Source organism: Schistocerca piceifrons, chromosome 1 (genome assembly GCF_021461385.2).
Source record: "Schistocerca piceifrons isolate TAMUIC-IGC-003096 chromosome 1, iqSchPice1.1, whole genome shotgun sequence".
Classification (NCBI taxonomy): domain Eukaryota; kingdom Metazoa; phylum Arthropoda; class Insecta; order Orthoptera; family Acrididae; genus Schistocerca; species Schistocerca piceifrons.
The window spans coordinates 587370517-587395942 of NC_060138.1; the positions used below are offsets into that span (position 1 = coordinate 587370517).

At 41.0% G+C, this 25426-nt stretch overlaps 1 protein-coding gene across 2 annotated transcripts in view; it reads left to right on the top strand.

Annotated features, from left to right (window-relative positions):
• Positions 1–25426, top strand: part of LOC124802838 (protein SERAC1) — a 292435-nt gene that overhangs the window by 171750 nt on the left and 95259 nt on the right. For both annotated transcript variants that reach the window (XM_047263863.1, XM_047263854.1), the window contains exon 7: positions 2848–2991. In XM_047263863.1, coding sequence (XP_047119819.1) covers positions 2848–2991 — 144 coding nt within the window. The remainder of the gene's footprint in view (positions 1–2847; positions 2992–25426) is intronic.

Genomic DNA, 25426 nt, shown 5'->3' on the forward strand with positions numbered 1-25426 from the left:
CAGCAGAAAACACACACCAAGCAGTACAAGTAGCCCAGTACTTAGGGCATGCCAAACATTCATGCTGAACAAAACAGAAAAGATGAGATGGGAACAGAGATTGCTGATGTTGACACTGTGGTGGCCACTGTAGTGATTCGAGAATTTCTGTGTAAATTCTAGAACCACTCAGCCTTCTACCATCTCGAACATACGATATTCTGGGTATGAGTGCGGGATGGTAGAATCCTACCTACTGCACATCACATGTTTGTGTGTTCAGGTTTAAAATCAGTTGAGGGAAGAAAGTAAACACGGTGGATGAACAGCACCGACAAGTACCTGTTGGGCAGTCCATAGATGTTTTAGTGAGTGTGTAAGGGAGAACCATGGAGTTTATATGCAGTTCTGTGCATATTGGGTTATTAACTATTGTTATTAAAACAAAGACAGTTGAAAAATAACTCTTGACATAACCTTGTTATAGGTAAGACTTATTTTCTGATTTATGTTAAGAAAAGTTATGGCATCAAAGCCAACTTGCTTTTAACTGTAATTCAATTTGTTTCTGACATTCTACAGTACGAGAGACTTACCCGAAGTTTTATATTTATGTTGAAAGTGAGAGTTTTATTGTGCATGAAAGTCAAATACATCATTAATTGACGAAAAGCAAAGTTTTTATGTCTACTTATTTCAAAAGTAGAAGGAGTCTAAAAATTCCTGTACCTACCATTGTTCAACGGAGTATAAGTCGAGAGGGTTTCTAGCAGCTGGCTATCCAGTAAAGAAGAGTGGCTGCAAATTCCAAGTAAGTCACCTCGTAAAGAAGTGGAAGGTGGTTTGGGGGAATAAACCGAAATAACTCAGATTCGCATTCACACTTTTAAGTCAGAAGCGTTAGATCACAGCTGCTTGAGCCAGACTCGGTCTGCTTGGCTCTGGGCCTGCACGTTTACTGCCGCCACTACTGCTTCCTTGTGCAAGCTATCTGTCATCCTAGTGGGCACATCTTGTGGCACTACTGCCACATAACACCAGGCTTTAATGTGGTCACCCACTGCCTGAGAAACTTCAAAAGAATGCACTATTTGCGAAACTTCTGCCAACAGGGGTTTTTACAGAGTAAAACCTTCTGGTGCACTCCCTTGTCTGGAGCTAAACAGATAATTGTGTCACTGTACGACTGGTTTGGTTTCTCGTGGCATCAGTAGAATTCCATTTGCACTGTGTGTTTGTTTGTGATGGTAGTTGGACAATAAACTGCATGCGTGATCAAAAGTAAGAACTGCTGGTTCTTGTAAAGGTGCAAGCTGACACTGTAATTGATGCACCTTAGATGGAATCCACAAGAGCAGTCTGTCATACCAAAAGCCAGAAAATGCTGTGTGGGTCTTTTTTCATAAGCTTCCCAATTCTCAACTGAATCATCATATGGAGGTATAGTGGGTGGATAGATCAGTGGAGCAGTACTGTGTCTGTTAATGAAAGCCAAAGTAAGCTGTTCAGTTGGAGCAGGTAGCGTAGCACCTGTAATGACCAAACCCGTTGAAACAGCACTTAAAGACTGCACATGCAGAATCTGTTCCAAACTCACCCCAATCATGTAGTAGTCAAGTAATACACAAAACCGATCCAAGTAACACAAATAAGACTTTATTCATAAACTTCTGAACAATAATGGAAATAAGCCTCTCATGACTCCACAGATAACACAACAAAAGAATCATACAGAAGGTGTAACATAAGCCATACACTGATCAACTGATGTGAGTGGTACAAACCAAAAGAACATAGTGAGAGTGAGTCAGTGCTGTGTGCAGGCGTGAGTCACCAGTAGACTGGCTGGCAGAGACTGTGCTGTGTGCGCACTTCTCAAAGCACATGCACTAGTAGCAGGATACAGCATGTGATAAAGAAAAAATAGCTGATTGAATGTTGGTTGTTCAACTGTTCCAGCATAATCACGATATTAATATGTACTGTAGACTTTATGTTATTTTTATCACCAAAAGATGATATTAAGATTAATAATTGAGGTATGAAGACATTTTTAGATCATACCCAGGCACAAACATGAGAAGATATCAATCAATTGATGATTTGTTGCTGCAGTAATTTTTAGGAAACTTAAGAAACTGATAATCAAAGCGTCACAAATCCTCAATGGGTTTTGTAACTTCTCTGTGCTATCTGAGATGGCACTAAGGCACTGGACTTGATTTGAGAGAAGAAGGGTTCGCTTTTGGGGTTACTTGTATGTAAAATGATGCCACAGAATCTTTTTTCTTAATAAATAGTATATTTTTGTTGGCTCTTGTCTCCTCTTCTCTCTATCTGTCTATCTATCTATATGTGTGTGTCTTTTGTAATCCATTTTGACAATTAGTTATTCTCTCTCTCTCTCTCTCTCTCTCTCTCTCTCTCTCTCTCATTAGCATTTTATGTTATTTTAATATTCTGAAGTTATGTGCTTTACTTTTCTATGATAATCCCTTACTATTCAGTCTTTTCTCATTTTCCATATTCAGCCATGTCTACATTTTCCCACTGTTAGTGTTTAACATCATATTTTGTATGTCTAATAAAAGTAAAATATTTCGGAACTGAATTAATTTTGAGAGATACATCTCTTCAATGATCAAATGACATTTGATTAAACAGTAACTTGATTTTGTGAACAATTTTCAATAAGTTTTATTAATTAAAATATTGTATTTTTTATGTGTGCATTACAATTTTGTCCACACTTAAAAAATTCTTATGTGAATAAAATGCGTGACCATTTTTAAAAATGTATACTTGTATCCATGCATAACAGCCAGAACTTGGTATTTGAAATTTATGTTGCAAAAATATTTATTCTAGATATTGTATCGGAAGGTGCATTGCCACTGCTTATTGGAGTTTATAGGCATTTCTTGAATGACAGAGAAGTTGTGATAGCCCTTGCAAAATTGCTGTCAAATATATCATTTTACAAGGAGCACTTGAATGATATTTTTCAGACTGGTAAGTATTTGTTACATTTGTCTGAACTTCAGTTCCTAACAGTTATTTCAATCATTTTTAATCTATCAGATTATCGTCTAATGGGTAAATGAATGTTACAGTGCATGTTTGAACATATTCATGTACAAGTATATTAATCAAAATAATGTTTTTTTTTTTTTTTTTTTTTGTAGATTTTGACTATGAATTTGCTGTTAATGTAGGACATGATACTCATATACTAACCTGCCATCACAATAGCACTTTTTCACACAGACTACTCTGGATCATACTTTTAATTTACATAAACTACGTATCTTACTGTTTTTATGCCAAAGGCTTCTTTGTAAATGTGTAGATATGAGTAGAAAAACATACAGCAAGAAGCATGCTAAACAAAATCTTGTCTATATAAAACAAAAGACTGTAAAACTGTGAGTACACATTGTTGTATCTGGGAAGTGCAGAACAACAAAGACTGAAGACATGAGTGGAAAAACAAGTTTAATTTCTCAATTGAATCTCACACAAAGTCTGAATACAAACACTGTCAGATGAAATTGTATGCTGAGTCCTTGTCACAGTCATACAACACTGCCACTTCCAGTCTGTATATGTCCATAGTTATAAGTGGTGAGTCCGAACACTTCGAGAGAGTGCAGCGTGACTTCTCACTGCTGTCTGTGGTGGGATGTGCACACAGGAGTACACAGGTTGCAGTGAGCCTGCTGTGGTGTGGCATGGTGTGATTGGCCCTTCGTCAGTAGATTGCTATTTTCCGTATGTATGCCGGTTGGCGTAGCTGGGTTTACTGCAGAAGTGGCTTAGGGGTGGTTGGCCCTGCACTGTTAAGCAGCGGTGGTGCCGCCACCTATTGGCCGTGAGCTGAACACCATCTGTGAAATGCTGTGTGCCACGGGTTGGTCATTGATGATACTTCACACATCATCATATCACAATTCTGAGTACAGCCTGTCCGATGCATTTGTGCATAATGTTCTTTATACCAGACTACATAAGGAATCAAAAAAATGTGTCTGGTAGACACTGTGCAGTTTTTAAAATGTTTTGTGTGTGTAAGATTTTGTTAATTCATTTTGACAGACTTCTCATTGTGTGGTTTATTGTCTTATCTCAAAAGTGTGATCCAGACAAAGCCATGTGATGTACGTGTTACACGATGCACTCATAGTTACTGAATTACTGAGAGGGGACTATTTCATCTGAATCTCAATTAATAACCAAAATTTGCATACTGGTAGTCATTGAGTTACAATCTTTTAATTACTAATATTGTTGGCATTTCAAGCAGAAGACTCCGTTCCATTAAAAATAAAAATAAAAAGGGACTGTCCCAGTTTTGTTGTATAGAAACAGATGTACAGTGTATGTGTGTAATGTCATTATACTGTTCAGAAAGAGTAATCAGAGGCATCATAGTAACCCCTTCAGATAGTTAAGAACTACTTTGGGTGTGCAAAAATCAATTAGCATGCTAAGAGATGTAAAGAGAAAAATAGTTGAAGCATGTAAGAAAATATTCAAAGAATTATTGGTGTTATTCAGAGCACTTCTATCATTTGAGAATAATAGCATATCATCAACATGCAAAATTATGATGACAGTTTGGTACCATCTCTCTGAAAATAGACACATGGATGTGTGTTTGATCTGGCCAGTTTCAGTTTTATAAACAGCTCCTCAGTTTATAATATATGGTATGTTACATGAATTATTGGCCCTGTTCAACCACCAAGTACCTAAAAAGGGTTTGTGAAGTCTAGAGGTAGTTGTTTCATACATTTACAGGGAATGATGCATGAGCTTTTCAAATAAGCGTATGCACTTACATCTGACCGTGGATCGTATCCTTCCACACTAATTGTTTTGTATTCTTATCAATGGCTGACCAGTAGCTTGACTATGGGAAAAACACCATCATGCAAGCAAATTTCCGGTGGCCTTTGTGTAGGAATTCCAAGTCTGGCAGTATGAGAAATAACAGCTTTATCATAATAATTTTTGGATTTCAACATGAGAACTGTGTTCCTCATGGGCAGCAAGTGGAATCAAGAAAAGAGCATGTAGAAACCATCAGGGATAAGCGACAGAACCATACCCACCAGTGTAATTTACATCCCATTTATTGTGAAAACTTCTCTGCAGACATCGACTTGACCACACCACACACCAGAGGTTGCCAGTGGGTTTCGTGCTGCCAAAATTTTTGGCCCCCATGGCAGAGCTATCCAGGTCCACCTCTGTGTCTACTACTACATTTACACTGCACAATCCACATTACGGTGTGTGGCAGAAGGTAATTCTGGTACCAGTATTTCTTTCCCACCTTCTGACACTCCATTCAGGAAAGCTTTGTCAGAAGAATGGTTGTTGGTACGCCCAGTTATTAGTGGTAATGACTTGGATGATGTGCCAATCTTCTTCTATGTGAAAGAAAAAATCTCCTGGGCATCAAATATTGTTTTCTGGCCCACAGGTAGTCTAGAAAGGGCATCAGAACTGATGTGAATAACATTAAGTTGCAGACAGGCACAGTTAAAAGACACCCACCTATAGCTTTCCGCCACAGCCTTCATCAGTAAAAAAGACACACACACACACACACACACACACACACACACACACACGACTGCCAACTCCAGTATCTCAGGCCGAAATGCATTCCGAATCTTATCACAAATGAAATTGTTAGCAGAGGGAAATCCCATACACACTGTAGCACTCTGAAAATAGTAGTGAAAACCAATAAAGAATAGGAAGCTGTTGAGCCATGATGAGAGTCTCAATACTCACACCCAATCTTACCTCAGGCGACTAAGCCATGTGACTGTCTCCCATGATTGTGTTCCGGTTCATTGAACCGCTAGCACAATGTCAGTTTTCATCTTTTATGGGGTGTTCATTTCATTGGCATGACCTGCACTATGTTAGTGTCCAGTCTTTCAATGCTCTATCTGTATCACTGCCATAGTGGGATACAAGAACACAGGTGTTTTCTTTTTTTATCTTTGTACTATTCTGGAATAGTAATCTAGTAATGGCTTTTGTTGCTAGCTCCACATTGAGAAGCCATTTTATGTAGTGATGTTATTGTTATGATTACTGTTTGGAAGCTGATTATATGACATTTGATTTATTATGTTAAGAAACAACATATATAAATTATGTATATTAACTACAAAAATTATGCTTGAATGTGGCATTTGCATTCATAAAAAAAATAAAAAATAAAAAAAATATGAATATGTGCACCGCATGCAGGAATGTAATTAAAATATATTACAGGTAATCCCCTATTTCATGTCATTGCCTATATTACAGGTAATCCCCTATTTCATGCCATTGCCTATCCCCCACGACCTGGACGAAGGGTTGGACTTCACAAAACATCTTCTGAAACAGTTAACATCTTTCCATCACACACTAAGATTAAAAAGAAGACAATAATCTACCCATTATATTCATTAAAATCGCAGTGTTGCTTTCCTGAGCGTTAATTATTATTTCAAGACAAACAAAACTTTGGCAGACGACCATTTACCGGAGTGCTTTAGTGCATGTAATTCAGGATGCTGCTTGGTGATGAGATGACATTGTACGACTGCCCTGTCTCTCCAAACAATAAACTGATTAATGAGTGTGCCTGCCGAAGACATAATTGTCTGACAAAAAAATTTCTTTGCCTATGTCTGTGTGTGTCTTCAGATGGTCCGTTGCCTCCTCATACAGATGCGTCATAGAGCTCCCTATTTAATCGTGCAAAATTTTGCACGCCAAACTTTTTTTGTGATTAAGTAAGAGTCGTCTTCTTCTTTCTTGTCTCTACAGCTCATGATGAGCCTTGGCCTCTTCTACAACTTCCTTCCATTTCTCTTGCTCCTTTGCCAATACTCTACAGTTTCCATAGCCCATCTTCCTAAGATCTTCGATTACTCCATCTTCCCATCTGGCTCTTGGTTGACCACATCTGTTCTGCTCTCCTGGCTTTCCTGTAATATTCTTTTTGGTACTTCTGTATCATTCATGCAAGCCACATGTCCCACCCACCTCAGTCTGGATGATTCCACTATCCTTCTGATGGGTTGGTCTTTGTATGTGATATACAACTCATAGTTGTTTCTCGTCCTCCATCTTTCTCTTTCACAGATTGGGCCGATAATTTGTCTAAGTACCTTTCTTTCAAATGCATCCAGTGTTTCAATGTCTTTAGTTGTTAATGTCCAGGCTTCAGAGTCATATGTAAGCACTGGTTATATATGTCATTTATAGATAGTTAATTTAGTGGTTGCATGCCTCAGCGATACAGATAGCCGTACAGTAGGTACAACCACAACGGAGGGGTATCTGTTGAGAGGCCAGATAAACGTGTGGTTCCTGAAGAGGGGCAGCAGCCTTTTCAGTAGTTGCAAGAGCAACAGTCTGGATGATTGACTGATCTGGCCTTGTAACAATAACCAAAACAGCCTTGCTGTGCTGGTACTGCGAACGGCTGAAAGCAAGGCGAAACTACGGCCGTAATTTTTCCCGAGGGCATGCAGCTTTACTGTATGATTAAATGATGATGGCGTCCTCTTGGGTAAAATATTTCCAAGGTAAAATAGTCCCCCATTCGGATCTCCGGGTGGGGACTACTCAAGAGGATGTCGTTATCAGGAGAAAGAAAACTGGCGTTCTACGGATCGGAGCGTGGAATATCAGATCCGTTAATTGGGCAGGTAGGTTAGAAAATTTAAAAAGGGAAATGGATAGGTTAAAGTTAGATGTAGTGGGAATTAGTGAAGTTCAGTGGCAGGACGAACAAGACTTCTGGTCAGGTGACTACAGGGTTATAAACACAAAGTCAAATACGGGTAATGCAGGAGTAGGTTTAATAATGAATAGGAAAATAGGAATGTGGGTAAGCTACTACAAACAGCATAGTGAACGCATTATTGTGGCCAAGATAGATACGAAGCCCACGCCTACTACAGTAGTACAAGTTTATATGCCCACTAGCTCTGCAGATGACGAAGAAATTGAAGAAATGTAAGATGATATGAAAGAAATTATTCAGATAGTGAAGGGAGACGAAAATTTAAATAGTCATGGGTGACTGGAATTCGAGTGTAAGAAAAGGGAGAGAAGGAAACATAGTCGGTGAATATGGATTGGGGCTAAGAAATGAAAGAGGAAGCCGCCTGGTAGAATTTTGCACAGAGCACAGCTTAATCATAGCTAACACTTGGTTTAAGAATCATGATAGAAGGTTGTATACATGGAAGAACCCTGGAGATATCAGATAGATTATATAATGGTAAGACAGAGATTTAGGAACCAGGTTTTAAATTGTAAGACATTTCCAGGGGCAGATGCGGACTCTGACCACAATCTATTGGTTATGACCTGTAGATTAAAACTGAAGAAACTGCAAAAAGGTGGGAATTTAAGGAGATGGGACCTGGATAAACTGAAAGAACCAGAGGTTGTACAGAGTTTGAGGGAGAGCATAAGGGAACAATTGACAGGAATGGGGGAAAGAAATACAGTAGAAGAAGAATGGGTAGCTTTGAGGGATGAAGCAGTGAAGGCAGCAGAGGATCAAGTAGGTAAAAAGACGAGGGCTAGTAGAAATCCTTGGGTAACAGAAGAAATATTGAATTTAATTGATGAAAGGAGAAAATATAAAAATGCAGTAAATGAAGCAGGCAAAAAGGAATACAAACGTCTCAAAAATGAGATCGACAGGAAGTGCAAAATTGCTAAGCAGGGATGGTTAGAGGACAAATATAAGGATGTAGAGACTTATCTCACTAGGGGTAAGATAGATACTGCCTTCAGGAAAATTAAAGAGACCTTTGGAGATAAGAGAACCACTTGTATGAACATCAAGAGCTCAGATGGGAACCCAGTTCTAAGCAAAGAAGGGAAAGCAGAAAGGTGGAAGGAGTATATAGATGATCTATACAAAGGCGATGTACTTGAGGACAATATTATGGAAATGGAAGAGGATGTAGATGAAGATGAGATGGGAGATACGATACTGCGTGAAGAGTTTGACAGAGTACTGAAAGACCTGAGTCGAAACAAGGCCCCCGGAGTAGACAACATTCCATTAGAACTACTGATGGCCTTGGGAGAGCCAGTCATGACAAAACTCTACCATCTGGTGGGCAAGATGTATGAGACAGGTGAAATGCCCTCAGACTTCAAGAAGAATATAATAATTCCAATCCCAAAGAAAGCAGGTGTTGACAGTTATGAAAATTACTGAACTACCAGTTTAATACGTCATGGCTGCAAAGTACTAACACGAATTCTTTACAGACAAATGGAAAAACTGGTGGAAGCTGACCTCAGGGAGGATCAGTTTGGATTCCGTAGAAATGTTGGAACACATGAGGCAATACTGACCCTATGACTTATCTTAGAAGAAAGATTAAGGAAAGGCAAACCTACGTTTCTAGCATTTGTAGACTTAGAGAAAGCTTTTGACAATGGTGACTGGAATACTCTCTTTCAAATTTCAAAGGTGGCAGGGGTAAAATACAGGGAGCAAAAGGCTATTTACAATTTGTATAGAAACCAGATGGCAGTTATAAGAGTCGAGGGACATGAAAGGGAAGCAGTGGTTGGGAAGGGAGTAAGACAGGGTTGTAGCCTCTCCCCGATGTTATTCAATCTGTATATTGAGCAAGCAGTAAAGGAAACAAAAGAAAAATTCGGAGTAGGTATTAAAATCCATGGAGAAGAAATAAAAACTTTGAGGTTCGCCGATGACCTTGTAATTCTGTCAGAGACAGCAAAGGACTTGGAAGAGCAGTTGACCGGAATGGATGGTGTCTTGAAGGGAGGATATAAGATGAACATCAACAAAAGCAAAACGAGGATAATGGAATGTAGTCGAATTAAGTCGGGTTATGTTGAGCGTATTAGATTAGGAAATGAGACACTTAAAGTAGTAAAGGAGTTTTGCTATTTGGGGAACAAAATAACTGATGATGGTCGAAGTAGAGAGGATATAAAATGTAGACTGGCAATGGCAAGGAAAGCGTTTCTGAAGAAGAGAAATTTGTTAACATCGAGTATAGATTTAAGTGTCAGGAAGTCATTTCTGAAAGTATTTGTATGGAGTGTAGCCATGTATGGAAGTGAAATATGGACGGTAAATAGTTTGGACAAGAAGAGAATAGAAGCTTTCGAAATGTCGTGCTACAGAAGAATGCTGAAGATTAGATGGGTAGATCACATAACTAATGAGGAAGTATTGAATAGGATTGGGGAGAAGAGAAGTTTGTGGCACAACTTGACCAGAAGAAGGGATCGGTTGGTAGGACATGTTCTGAGGCATCAAGGGATCACCAATTTAGTATTGGAGGGCAGCGTGGAGGGTAAAACTCGTAGGGGGAGACCAAGAGATGAATACACTAAGCAGATTCAAAAGGATGTAGGTTGCAGTAAGTACTGGGAGATGAAGAAGCTTGCACAGGATAGAGTAGCGTGGAGAGCTGCATCAAACCAGTCTCAGAACTGAAGACAGCAACAATAACAACAATTTAGTGGTACAAGTCAGGAGCCTTGAGGATAGAAATCTTGTTAGGGCAAAATAGGCTCTTTGGCTAGTATTAATCTATGCTTAATTTCATAGGAGTATCATTTAGATGCGTAACTGTAGAGCCTAGGTACTTGAAATGTTCAACTCTCTCAAACCTATAATTGTCCATTGTTATTGCCTTTGGCATATTTTCTCTATGTGCTTTTCCAGCTGCCATATACACTCCTGGAAATGGAAAAAAGAACACATCGACACCGGTGTGTCAGACCCACCATACTTGCTCCGGACACTGCGAAAGGGCTGTACAAGCAATGATCACACGCACGGCACAGCGGACACACCAGGAACCGCGGTGTTGGCCGTCGAATGGCGCTAGCTGCGCAGCATTTGTGCACCGCCGCCGTCAGTGTCAGCCAGTTTGCCGTGGCATATGGAGCTCCATCGCAGTCTTTAACACTGGTAGCATGCCGCGACAGCGTGGACGTGAACCATATGTGCAGTTGATGGACTCTGAGCGAGGGCGTATAGTGGGCATGCGGGAGGCCGGGTGGACGTACCGGCGAATTGCTCAACACGTGGGGCGTGAGGTCTCCACAGTACATCGATGTTGTCGCCAGTGGTCGGCGGAAGGTGCACGTGCCCGTCGACCTGAGACCGGACCGCAGCGACGCACGGATGCACGCCAAGACCGTAGGATCCTACGCAGTGCCGTAGGGGACCGCACCGCTACTTCCCAGCAAATTAGGGACACTGTTGTTCCTGGGGTATCGGCGAGGACCATTCGCAACCGTCTCCATGAAGCTGGGCTACGGTCCCGCACACCGTTAGGCCGTCTTCCGCTCACGCCCCAACGTCGTGCAGCCCGCCTCCAGTGGTGTCGCGGCAGGCGTGAATGGAGGGACGAATGGGGACGTGTCGTCTTCAGCGATGAGAGTCGCTTCTGCCTTGGTGCCAATGATGGTCGTATGCGTGTTTGGCGCCGTGCAGGTGAGCGCCACAATCAGGACTGCATACGACCGAGGCACACAGGGCCAACACCCGGCATCATGGTGTGGGGAGCGATCTCCTACACTGGCCGTACACCACTGGTGATCGTCGAGGGGACACTGAATAGTGCACGGTACATCCAAACCGTCATCGAACCATCGTTCTACCATTCCTAGACCGGCAAGGGAACTTGCTGTTCCAACAGGACAATGCACGTCCGCATGTATCCCGTGCCACCCAACGTGCTCTAGAAGGTGTAAGTCAACTACCCTGGCCAGCAAGATCTCCGGATCTGTCCCCCATTGAGCATGTTTGGGACTAGATGAAGCGTCGTCTCACGCGGTCTGCACGTCCAGCACGAACGCTGGTCCAACTGAGGCGCCAGGTGGAAATGGCATGGCAAGCCGTTCCACAGGACTACATCCAGCATCTCTACGATCGTCTCCATGTGAGAATAGCAGCCTGCATTGCTGCGAAAGGTGGATATACACTGTACTAGTGCCGACATTGTGCATACTCTGTTGCCTGTGTCTATGTGCCTGTGGTTCTGTCAGTGTGATCATGTGATGTATCTGACCCCAGGAATGTGTCAATAAAGTTTCCCCTTCCTGGGACAATGAATTCACGGTGTTCTTATTTCAATTTCCAGGAGTGTATTTTGTTTTTTGTTCATTAATAATTAACCCCATGTTCCTACTAGCCTGTTCAAGAGCTGTAAATGTCTCTTCCATTGCTTTCTGGGTTCTTGCTATTATATCTATGACATCCGCATAGGCCAGTTGTTGTTGTTGTTGTTGTGGTCTTCAGTCCTGAGACTGGTTTGATGCAGATCTCCATGCTACTCTATCCTGTGCAAGCTTCTTCATCTCCCAGTACCTACTGCAACCTACATCCTTCTGAATCTGCTTAGTGTATTGATCTCTTGGTCTCCCTCTACGATTTTTACCCTCCACGCTGCCCTCCAATGCTAAATTTGTGATCCCTTGATGCCTCAAAACATGTCCTACCAACCGATCCCTTCTTCTAGTCAAGTTGTGCCACAAACTTCTCTTCTCCCCAATCCTATTCAATACCTCCTCATTAGTTACGTGATCTACCCACCTTATCTTCAGTATTCTTCTGTAGCACCACATTTCGAAAGCTTCCATTCTCTTCTTGTCCAAACTGGTTATCGTCCATATTTCACTTCCATACATGGCTACACTCCATACAAATACTTTCAGAAACGACTTCCTGACACTTAAATCTATACTCGATGTTAACAAATTTCTCTTCTTCAGAAACGATTTCCTTGCCGTTGCCAGTCTACATTTTATATCCTCTCTACTTCGACCATCATCAGTTATTTTACTCCCTAAATAGCAAAACTCCTTTACTACTTTAAGTGTCTCATTTCCTAATCTAATCCCCTCAGCATCACCCGATTTAATTTGACTACATTCCATTATCCTCGTTTTGCTTTTGTTGATGTTCATCTTATATCCTCCTTTCAAGACATTGTCCATTCCGTTGAACTGCTCTTCCAAGTCCTTTGCTGTCTCTGACAGAATTACAATGTCATCGGCGAACCTCAAAAGTTTTTACTTCTTGTCCATGAATTTTAATACCTACTCCGAATTTTTCTTTTGTTTCCTTTACTGCTTGCTCAATATACAGATTGAATAACATCGGGGAGAGGCTACAACCCTGTCTCACTCCTTTCCCAACCACTGCTTCCCTTTCATGCCCCTCGACTCTTATAACTGCCATCTGGTTTCTGTACAAATTGTAAATAGCCTTTCACTCCCTGTATTTTACCCCTGCCACCTTCAGAATTTGAAAGAGAGTATTCCAGTTAACGTTGTCAAAAGCATTCTCTAAGTCTACAAATGCTAGAAACGTAGGTTTGCCTTTTCTTAATCTTTCTTCTAAGATAAGTCATAAGGTTAGTATTGCCTCACGTGTTCCAACATTTCTACGGAATCCAAACTGATCTTCCCCGAGGTCCGCTTCTACCAGTTTTTCAATTCGTCTATAAAGAATTTGCGTTAGTATTTTGCAGCTGTGACTTATTAAACTGATAGTTCGGTAATTTTCACATCTGTCAACACCTGCTTTCTTTGGTATTGGAATTATTATATACTTCTTGAAGTCTGTGGGTATTTCGCCTGTCTCATACATCTTGCTCACCAGATGGTAGAGTTTTGTCATGACTGGCTCTCCCAGGGCCATCAGTAGTTCTAATGGAATGTTGTCTACTCCCGGGGCCTTGTTTCGACTCAGGTCTTTCAGTACTCTGTCAAACTCTTCACGCAGTATCTTATCTCCCATTTCATCTTCATCTACATCCTCTTCCATTTCCATAAAATTGTCCTCAAGTACATCGCCCTTGTATAAACCCTCTATATACTCCTTCCACCTTTCCGCCTTCCCTTCTTTGCTTAGAACTGGGTTGCCATCTGAGCTCTTGATATTCATACAAGTGGTTCTCTTCTCTCCAAAGGTCTCTTTAATTTTCCTGTAGGCAGTATCTATCTTACCCCTAGTGAGACAAGCCTCTACATCCTTACATTTGTCCTCTAGCCATCCCTGCTTAGCCACTTTGCACTTCCTGTCGATCTCATTTTTGAGACGTTTGTATTCCCTTTTGCCTGCTTCATTTACTGCATTTTTATATTTTCTCCTTTCATCAATTAAATTCAATATTTCTTCTGTTACCCAAGGATTTCTATTAGCCCTCGTCTTTTTACCTACTTGATCCTCTGCTGCCTTCACTACTTCATCCCTCAGAGCTACCCATTCTTCTTCTACTGTATTTCTTTCCCCTATTCCTGTCAATTGTTCCCTTATGCTCTCCCTGAAACTCTGTACAACCTCTGGTTCTTTCAGTTTATCCAGGTCCCATCTCCTTAAATTCCCACCTTTTTGCAGTTTCTTCAGTTTCAATCTGCAGTTCATAACCAATAGATTGTGGTCAGAATCCACATCTGCCCCTGGAAATGTCTTACAATTTAAAACCTGGTTCCTAAATCTCTGTCTTACCATTATATAATCTATCTGATACCTATTAGTATCTCCAGGATTCTTCCAGGTATACAACTTTCTTTTATGATTCTTGAACCAAGTGTTAGCTATGATTAAGTTATGCTGTATGCAAAATTCTACAAGGCGGCTTCCTCTTTCATTTCTTCCCCCCAATCCATATTCACCTACTATGTTTCCTTCTCTCCCTTTTCCTACTGACGAATTCCAGTCACCCATGACTATTAAATTTTCGTCTCCCTTCACTACCTGAATAATTTCCTGAATAGGCCAGTATCTGCACTGATTTGTAGAAGATCGTTCCCCTTTTCAGAAAGTTTGCATTTCTCATCACCTTTTCCAGGGCGGCATTAAAGAGAAGACATGCCAATGCATCCCCTTGTCGCACTCCATTTTGAATACTCAATGTATTGGACGTCAGTCCTCCCATTCTTACACTACCTTGTGTTTCGCTCATTGTCATTCCCACCAGACTTACCAACTTTCTCGAGATACCCATTTCATCTAGAGCTTGATATAACTGCTCTCTATTTATGCTATCATAAGCTGCTTTGAAATCTATAAAGAGGTGAGGCGTGCCAACCCTGTATTTGTTTGTTTTTTCCAGGATCTGCCTTAAGGTGAATATTTGATCTATAGTTGACTTCCCAGGAAGAAATCCGCAGTGGTACGACCCTATCTCCCTCTGTATGATTGGAGTATTCTGTCAAATAGTATATTAGAGAATATTTTGTATCCCAAATTAAGTAGTGTGATCCCTCTGTAATTGCCACACTCCATCTAATCTTCTTTCTTATACCGGGTGATCAAAAAGTCAGTATAAATTTGAAAACCGAATAAATCACGGAATAATGTAGATATAGAGGTACAAATTGACACACATGCTTGGAATGACATGGGGTTTTATTAGAACCAAAAACATACAAAAGTTCAAAAATTGTCCGACAGATGGCGCTTCATCTGATCAGAATAGCAATAATTAGCATAACAAAGTAAGACAAAGCAAAGATGATGTTCTTTACAGGAAAAGCTCAATATGTCCACCATCATTCCTCAACAATAGTTGTAGTCGAGGAATAATGTTGTGAACACCACTGTAAAGCATGTCCGGAGTAATGGTGAGGCGTTGGCGTCGGATGTTGTCTTTCAGCATGCCTAGAGATGTCGGTCGATCACGATACACTTGCGACTTCAGGTAACCCCAAAGCCAATAATCGCACGGACTGAGGTCTGGGGACCTGGGAGGCCAAGCATGACGAAAGTGGCTGCTGAGCACACGATCATCACCAAACGACGCGCACAAGATATCTTTCATGCGTCTAGCAATATGGGGTGGAGCGCCATCCTGCATAAACATCGTACGTTCCAGCAGGTGTTCATCAGCCAGGCTGGGGATGATGCTATTCTGTAACATATCAGCGTACCTCTCACCTGTCACGGTAACCGTTACAAAACCAGAAACCCGCATTTCGTCGAAGAAAAAAGGTCCGATAATGGTAGATGCGGTAAATCCAACCCATACTGTGACTTTCTCATCATGCAATGGAGTTTCCACGACAGTCCTAGGATTTTCGGTAGACCAAATTCTGCAGTTGTGGGCATTGACAGACCCTCGGAGCATGAAATGAGCTTCGTCGGTCCACAACACATTACTCAACCAATCGTCATCTTCTGCCATCTTTTGAAACGCCCACACTGCAAGTGCCCTCCGCTTCACTAAATCGCCAAGTAACAGTTGATGATGCCGATGGATTTTGTGTGGATAGCATTGGAGGGTACGACTCAGTGCCGACCAAACAGTAGTGTATGGAATGCCGGTGCGACATGCGACTACAAGAGTGCTGACTTCCCTATGCATAGACGAATACCCTACAGTCTCCATTTCCTTCTGAACTGTTCTCAGCAGCATTACACCTTGTGCTCGGTCAGCCACTATGGGGTCTATCGTCTAAACAACCTGTGGCTTCGAACTTCAAGATCATTCTTGCCACAGCTGCATTTGTCAACGGACCTTTACCCATTCAAATCCCCTTCCTATGGCGATAGGATCGTAATGCTGAACTAACACATTCCCCATTCTGATAATACTGCTTCACTAAAAGTACCTTTTCAGGTAACATCAACATTCTGCGACTGCTGGCGCATCTGATTCTCTCTCTCATTACAGCTCCTTTTGTCTTTTATACATGATTGCCATGTGCAGTCACTGACGTTTAGCTGTCCCGCGCCATCTGTTGGACATTTTGTGAACTCTCCCCCCCCCCCCCCCTCCCCCCCGCCCCTAATAAAACCGCATGTCATTCCAACCATGTGTGTCAGTTTTTACCTCTCTATCTACATTATTCCGTGGTTTATTAAGTTTTCAAATTTATACTGACTTTTTGATCACCTGGTATATGGGACATATGATACCCTCTTTCCATTGTTAGGGCATTTTCTCCTCTTCCCATATTCTGGTGACCATTTTCAGAAGGCTTCTTTCCAGCTCTCTGCCTCCTTGCTTAAACAGTTCTGCTGGAATACCATATGTCCCTGGCGCCTTGTTGTTTTTCAATTTCTTCATGGCAGTTTTCACTTCTTCTATATTTAGTGGGGTAGTGTTTTGTCTGGGTCCTCTTCCCCATTCGTTGTTCTAGGGTTGAGGAGACTATCAAAATACCTGCGCCATCTTTCACATATTCCCTTCTCTTCACTTATTATATTCCCTGTCTCATCTTCTATTAAGCTTGTTTTACTACCTAAAGGCTTCCGTGTCACATTCACCTCTCTATAGAATTTTGTTATTTCATTTTTGCTTCTCATGAGCTCCATTTCTTTGACACTTGCTTTCATCCATTCTCTCTTTTTTCTTTGCACCATCTTTTTTATCACTTCCCACAGATCTTCGACATTGTTATATTGTCCAACATTTTACAGAATCTGAGTTAACTTCTCCTGATATTGTTCTCTAACTTCCACTGATTCTAAATTTGTTGTATTATATTTCTGTGCCCTGGGTCAGACTCCTTTCGCTGTGTTAGATATCCTTGCCCTCACCCGTGCCCATACCAGAAAATGGTCTGTATCTATGTTTCGGCCTCTGATACTCCTCACATCCAATAGGTCTGATTTGTGTCTCAAATCTATCAGCACATGGTCAATCTGGTTTACTATGTTTCCATCCGGTGAGTTCCATGTCCCCTTATGTATTTCTTTATGTGGGAACAGTGTTGATCCTATTACCATATTTCTAGATGCTGCGAACAGTATAAGCCTTGTTCTGTTCTCATTACTTGTTGCATGTTTTCTATGGAGGACAATTATTGGTCTATAAATCTGTTCTTTCTCCACCTGAGCATTTAGGTCTCTGGCTATTATTTTAATATCATGCCCTGGGCACTCATCATATACTTTTTCCAAAGATTCATAGAATACTTCTTTCTCTTCTTCTTGGGATTCTTCTGCTGGTGCATGGGCATTAATTATGGAATAGTTAAAAGAATTTCCCCTTCATCTTGAGTGTTGATAACCTTGGACTAATGGGTGTAAACCCTATTACCAAATGCTTTAATTGGTGGTGTACAACAAATCCTGTCCCCAGCTCATGATTTCTTTTGCTTCAGGTATAGAATATATTCACCTCTTTCTTTTCTAAAACTCCACCCCCTGTCCATCTAATTTCTTGTAGTGCTATTATACTTTTCTTCAGATTCATTATTTGATCCAGCATTACTTTCAGTGCTCCTGGGCGATATAGGGATCTCACATTCCAAGTACCAATATATAGATCTGATCTATGCCTTATATTTCTCTTCTTCCTTATTTTCCCTCCTTCATTTACTTGTATTCCATCCTCTTTGTCCTTTTCCATGCCAGGTCCATCTTCCTTCATCCGTCCGTCTTTACCGTGTAGAAGTTTCACAACAGTTGTTTTTTACAGAGCGGGCTGTCAACCCTGCGTCCAACCCCTACCGGGGGCGGGTGATTTTTAATCAGAGTTTTCTTCCCTTAGCCTTTGGAGACCCAACTCCCAACTACAAGGCAGCAGGTGTTGTTTTGCTAGTTTTGGTCCGTCCCGGGTATTGTATTTCCCTGGTGTCCACCATATCTGGTGAACGTTCCCCAATCTGCCACCTGGAGAGGTACCCAATGGGAGACTAGCAGCTTCACACGGGTTAAGTAACAGTCACCCACACTTAAAATCGTACAGTGTCGTTCAGCATCCCATACACACTGTCTTCATTTAACTACTTTGTACCTCATTTGTACCAATATAATTAAGAATTACATTCCACATAGCCAGCAGTCAGTATTTTTGGAAACTTACTAATTTTAATTAAAATTGTTCTATGTGTACTGCCATATCATCTTATATGATGACTTGGCTTTACATCTAGAAGGATTTTAATGACATCGATGCTCTCTGTGGAATCCTAGATATTTGCATCTTGACCATTTTCTTTAATGTTTATAATCTTTCAATGCTCATTGGACATGAAATGAAATGTTAGCTTTACTTACAGTAGTACAATTACTGAATATCATGACAACATATAAAAGTTACACTAATGAAACTGGGAAAACAACAAAAACAAATATCAGCTAACTGTACATGAATCTATATGTTGTGACAAATATCTGTAGAAATAAATTAGAGGACTGCAAACATAAATAGACAAATATATTTCAACAGTTCCATTGTCGAAATCTACATATAGTTGAATTTAATCATCTACATCTATACTCTGTAAACCACTATACAGTGGATGGCACAGTCTATGTTCTATTTTACCAGCTATTAGGGTTTCTTCCCATTCCATTAATGTATAGAGTGTAGGAAGAATGATTGTTTAAATCTCTTTGTGTGCTGTAATTAGTCTGAGCTTGTCCTCATGATCTCTATATGAGTGATAAGTAGCAGGTTTTAGTATGTTCCTAGAACCATCATTTAAAGCCAGTTCTTATAAGTGGGCTCTCTCAGGATAGTTTACGTCTGTCTTCAAGAGTCTGCCAGTTCAGTTTCTTCAGCATCTCTGTGACATTCTGCCAAGAATCAAACAAAGCTGTGACCACTTGTGCTACTCTTCTGTTCTTATGTTCAATATTGCTCTTAGTCCTATTTGGTAAGTATCCCATACACTTGAGCAGCATTCCAGAATGGATCCCACAAGTGATTTGTAAGCAATCCCCTTGGTAGAATGTTTACATTTTCCCATATTTTACCAATAAACCAAAGTCTACCACCTGCTTTACTCATGACTGAGTCTGTGTGATCATTCCATTTTATATCCCTACAAAGTGTTACACCCATGTATTTCTAGGAGTTGACCCATTCCAGCAGTGACTATTTGATATTTTAGTCAGAGGATACTATGTTCTTTCGTTTTGTGAAGTGTACAATTTTACATTCCTGAATATTTAAAGCAAATTGCCAATCTTTGCAATACATGGAAACGTTATCGGTATCTGATTGAATATTTATGCAGCTTCTTGCAGGCAGTACTTCACTGTAGGTAACTGTGTGCACTGCAAAAAGTCTACATTAGTATTAATATTGTCTGCAAGGTAATTAACATACAACACAAATAGCAAGGTTCGTAGCACACTTCCCTGGGGCTCACCTGAAGTTACTTCTACATCTGACGATGACTCTCCATTCTATATAACCACCTGCATCCTACATACCAAAAAATCCTCAATACACAATTGTACTTGATACCCCACGTGATTGTTCTTTTGACAATAAGCGTAGATGTGATACTGACAAGGGAACCTCCCCATCGCACCCCCCTCAGATTTAGTTATAAGTTGCCACAGTGGATAGACCTTGAAAAACTGAACACAGATCAATCGAGAAAACAGGAAGAAGTTGTGTGGAACTATGAAAAAATAAGCAAAACGTACAAACAGAGTAGTCCATGCGCCAAGATATACAACATCAAGGATAGAAAGGACTCAGCAGTGCCGTAGTCCCGTGGGTAGCGTGAGCAGCTGTGAAACGAGAGGTCCTTGGTTCAAGTCTTTCTTCGAGCGAAAAGTTTAATTTTTTATTTTCAGACAATTATCAAAGTTCAGGTACTCACACATAATCAACTTCGCTCTCCAAAATTCCAGGACATGTTCAGATTTGCTTGGACATATGCAGGATTTGACAGTCTACACACGGAAAAATTTGAAAACGTTAAAAACATATGTTTTGACAGAGCACAGGGAAAAGTGTGCGACTGTGAGACTTTTGGATTCATTTGTTGCAGTTTATGTGACAAACTCTTTATGTTTTCACCACTTTCTCGGGAGTAATTATCACATCCACAAGAAAACCTAAATCGGGCAACGTAGAAGAATCTTTTTGCCCATTCGCCAAGTGTACAAGTTAGATGGGTCGACAACATATTCCTGTCATGTGAAGCACATGCTGTCACCAGTGTCGTATAGAATATATCAAACGTGTTTTCCTGTGGAGGAATCGGTTGACCTATGACCTTGCGATCAAATGTTTTCGGTACTCATTGGAGAGGCACGTCCTTTCGTCTACTAATCGCACGGTTTTGCGGTGCGGTCGCAAAACACAGACACTAAACTTATTTCAGTGAACAGAGACGCCAATGATCGAATGGACAGATCATAACTTTGCGAAAATAAAGAAAAATTTTTCGCTCTGGGGCAGACTAGAACCAAGGACCTCTCGTTTCGCAGCTGCTCACGCTAACCATGGGACCACGGCGCTCCTGAGCTTAATTTGTCCTTGATGTTGCCTATCTTTGCGTGGACTACTCAGTTTGTATATTTTGCTTATTTTTTTTATAGTTCCACACAACTTCTTCCTGTTTTCTCGATTGATCTGTGTTCAGTTTTTCAAGGCTTATCCACTGTGCCAACTTATAACTAAATCTGAGGGGGGTGCGATGGGGAGGTTCCCTTGTGAGTCAAACACTTTTTGAATATCAAGAAATAGTGTGTGTGCCTGACTGCCTTGATCCGAAGCTTTCAGTAAGTAATGTGAGGAAAGTGCAAGTTGAGTTTTACATTATCACTGTTTTCTGAATGCATACTGGTTGGCATGGAAGAGGCCATTTTGTTTCAGATACCTTATTATGTTTGAGCTCGCAATATGTTTGAAGATTCTACAAAAAATCAATCTCAGGGATATTGGCCAATAGTTTTGTGGATCATTATACTACCCTTCTTGGATACAAGTTTAACCGGTGCTTTCTTCCACCTAATGGGCATAGTTCTTTGTTCTTAGGATCTGTGATAGATTATAGTTATAAGAGGGGCTAACTCTACCACAGAGTCAATGTAGAATCTGATAAGATTTCTATATAGTCCTGCCTGGAGCTCTGTTCAGTTTCAATGATGTCAGCTGTTTCTCAACACCACTGACATTAATACTTATTTCACTCATCTTCTCAGTGGGATGAGGATTAAATTGAGGCAATTCTCCTTTGTTTTCCTTTGTAAAGGAACATTTGGAAAAGCAGTTAAGCATTTTAGCTATCTTCAGTTTCAGTTCCTGTCTTATTCATCCAGCTGTGTGGATTGGCTGCGCGGTTAGAGGTGCCATGTCACGAATCGTGCGGCCCCTCCTGCAATAGGTTTGAGGCCTCCCTTGAGCATGGGTGTATGTGTTGTCCTTAGCGTCAGTTAGTTTATGTAGTGTGTAAGTGTAGGGACTGATGACCTCAGCAATTTAGTCCCTTAGGAATTCACACACACATTTTTTGTCTAATTCACAAGTGAGTGGACACTAACATTGATGCCACTAACATTCTTTACATACAGTCAGAATTTCTTTGAATTGTATGAAAGATCATTTGACAATACACTGCTATGGTAGTCACTGAAAGCTTCATGCATTACTCTCTTGACAGTTAAATGTGTTTCATTCAGCATCTGTAAGTCTGTCTGTCTGTAGCCCTATATGTTATTTTACACCTGTTATGCTGTAGTTCTGTTTCTGTAGAAGTTACTTTACAGTGACTATATATCATGGAGGGCCCTTCCGTTATGAACTGTTCTATTGAGTGCATATCTATCCCATGCATAATCAATTGTTCTTTTAAACTTGAGCCATAGTTCCTCTACTTGCTTTTGTCTTGTGCTGAAAGTTTTAGGTTCCTTATTGAGATATTACAGCAGTTCTTTTGTATCTAGTTTACTGAACATCTGTCTCTTTGTACTTGTCGTAGTAGCTCTTAGGTAATCATTGTTGCTACAACATTGTCATGGTCACTGATAACAGTTTCACTGTGGACATTCTCAAAGAGGTCTGGTACATTTGTTGCCATTAGATCTAATACACTGTCAAGTCACATTAACATGACCATCTGTTAAAAGCCTGAATAACCACCTTTTGCAGTGCGGATGACTGTGAGACATGCAGGAAGAGAGTCATTGAGGTTCTGGAAGTTTCTGATTGGAATGTGTAGCCATGCCAACTCCAGTGCCGTGGCCAGCTGAGCTAGACTTCTCAGTTGAGGATCCATGGTGCAAACAGCCTGATAAATGTGGACCCACAGATTCTCGATTGGTTTTAAGTCCAGAGAGTTTGGTGGCCAGGGGTGTACGATAGACTCATCCTGGTGCTCTTCAAACAATGCATGTACACTGCAAGCTGTGTGACATGTTGCTTTGTCATGCTGGTAAATGCCATCGTGCCAAGAAAAAACGAACTATATATAGGGATGGGCATGGTCTCCGAGGATAGATGCATACTTGTGTTGATTCATTGTGCCTTCCAGAATGACAAAATCACCTGAGGAATACCACAGAAATATTTCACAGACCATAATGCTTCCTCCTCTGGCCAGGATCTTTATGAGGATTGTTGCAGGGCCATGCATGGCAATTACCATCTGTCTGATGAAGTGTAAAACATGATTCATCTGGAAAGGTCAATTTAAGCATTCATTGGACATCCATTTATGGTACTGGCATGCAAATTCCAGCCGTTGTTGCCAATGAACAGCAGTCAGCATGGCTTAAGGAAACAGCTGCCTCTGCAGAGTCCCATATGCAGCAATGTTCACTGAACGGTAAGGAGACACTGTTGGTAGCCCCCCAGCTTTATCTGGGAAGTCAGTTGCTCACCAGTTTCACATCTAGTCATCTATACATGTCTGTCCAGCTTTTGTTTACCCCTGTCATCTATGGCCTACATTGCACCGCAGTTGCCTCAGCACTGCTATTGGATAGTGCCATTTTGCCATGCACGGTGTACTGTAATCATGGCAGTGCATGAATGGTTTATAAGCTTAGCTGTTTCAGAAATGCTTCCACCCTTGGCCTGAAAGCCAATAATCATGTCCTTTTGGTTGTCAGATAAATTGGTTCATTTTCACATTAGGACAACAACTGCACTGTTGTCCATATCCCCCAACATGATTTATATATCCTCCACAGCTAGTGCTTCTACCTATTATCTGTGAGTGTTATGTCACATTGGTGTTGAATGTAAGTGATGTTCACATTGATGTGACTGGACCATGTGTATTTACATCATGAGTCAGGTTTCAAACTAAATGTTCTAGGTCTTTTCAGAGAAGGCATTTAGTGATGTTTCTCATGTCTTATCATGCCCACCACTAACAAAACTATAATTTTACCAGTGATTTCCGGATGATTAAAGTCTCCACTGATGATGACAGTATGATTGGGGAACTTACTTACAAGCAAACAGAGGTTTTCTCTAAAGTGTTTGATTGCATCAGGAGATGAGACTAGTGTGTGATAGAAGGATTCAGTCACGGTTTCATGCCCACCCCTGATAGTGAGTCTTGCCCAAACACTCTCACATGCAGCTTCAACTTCTATCTCCATGGGTTCGAAAGTCTTGTGTACTGAGACAAATATAGCAGTATAGCACTTCCATTTCCCATTAGCCTATCCTTTCAATAAACACTCTAATTTCAGGTTTCAACCAGCTTTCTGTACCTAGTATTATGTAAACTTCACTACTTTTCAAGAGTGCTTCAGACTCTGGCATTTTGTTTGAAAAGGATTTGACTAGGATTTTAATACTCTCGTGTATAGGAGGCATTCTTTTGGACCTTACACTTACACTTATGGGTCTCCTACAGCTTTTGTTATATGGGTTGGGTGAAGACTCACCTAACTTAAAAAAACTCTTGTATGCACCCCACACACAGTCAACTATCTGGCAAGCAGCCTCTGATATATAGTGCTCACCTGGCCCATTTAGTGGGACCCTACAGTTCTCCACCCTATGGTGCAGTTTTGGGAAGTCACAGCCTAGATCATTACAGAACCCTTAAAGTCTCTGGTTCAGTCCTTCCACATGACCAAGAGCCAGGAAGCTATGATTAGTTCTGGGGACAATACAGAAAATTGTGAGCTTCATTGAACTTCTGTGCTCAAGGTTGGTGTTGTCAACCTTCCTTGCCAGTTGCTGGAATGGTCCTAGAATGAACTCAGAGTCCTGTTGACAGGCACTTTTTGTTCCAATGTGTACCACAGTCTGTGGCTGGTTCCACCCGTTCCCTCGGTGGCTGCCGAAACAGCCTGTTCAACATGTTGAATGAGAGCCCCCAGGCCTACACACTGGTGCTCCACTCTGTCATTTCGCCAAGGGGTACCATTATTCACAGTATGTTTGAACTGCCAATGATTAACAGATCACCTACTCCTCTTGACACAGGACAAAGCAAGCTTCCACAAAACAGGCAAAGTGAGTGCTGCTGCCTCAGTTTCAGTTATAGTTTCAGTGAAAGATTGTACCTTGAACTTGTTGGTTAGGGGGTTCGATTTAACACTCTGAGTCCTCCTGGTCCCCGTCTACTGTATACATGATGCCTGGATCTATCATAGATATGCCACTTGCACTCAAGTGGACGAGTAATGACAAATTCCATACTTCCCGCAGAGAAGACAGGATCCAAAGAAGAAGGCAGTACTTGA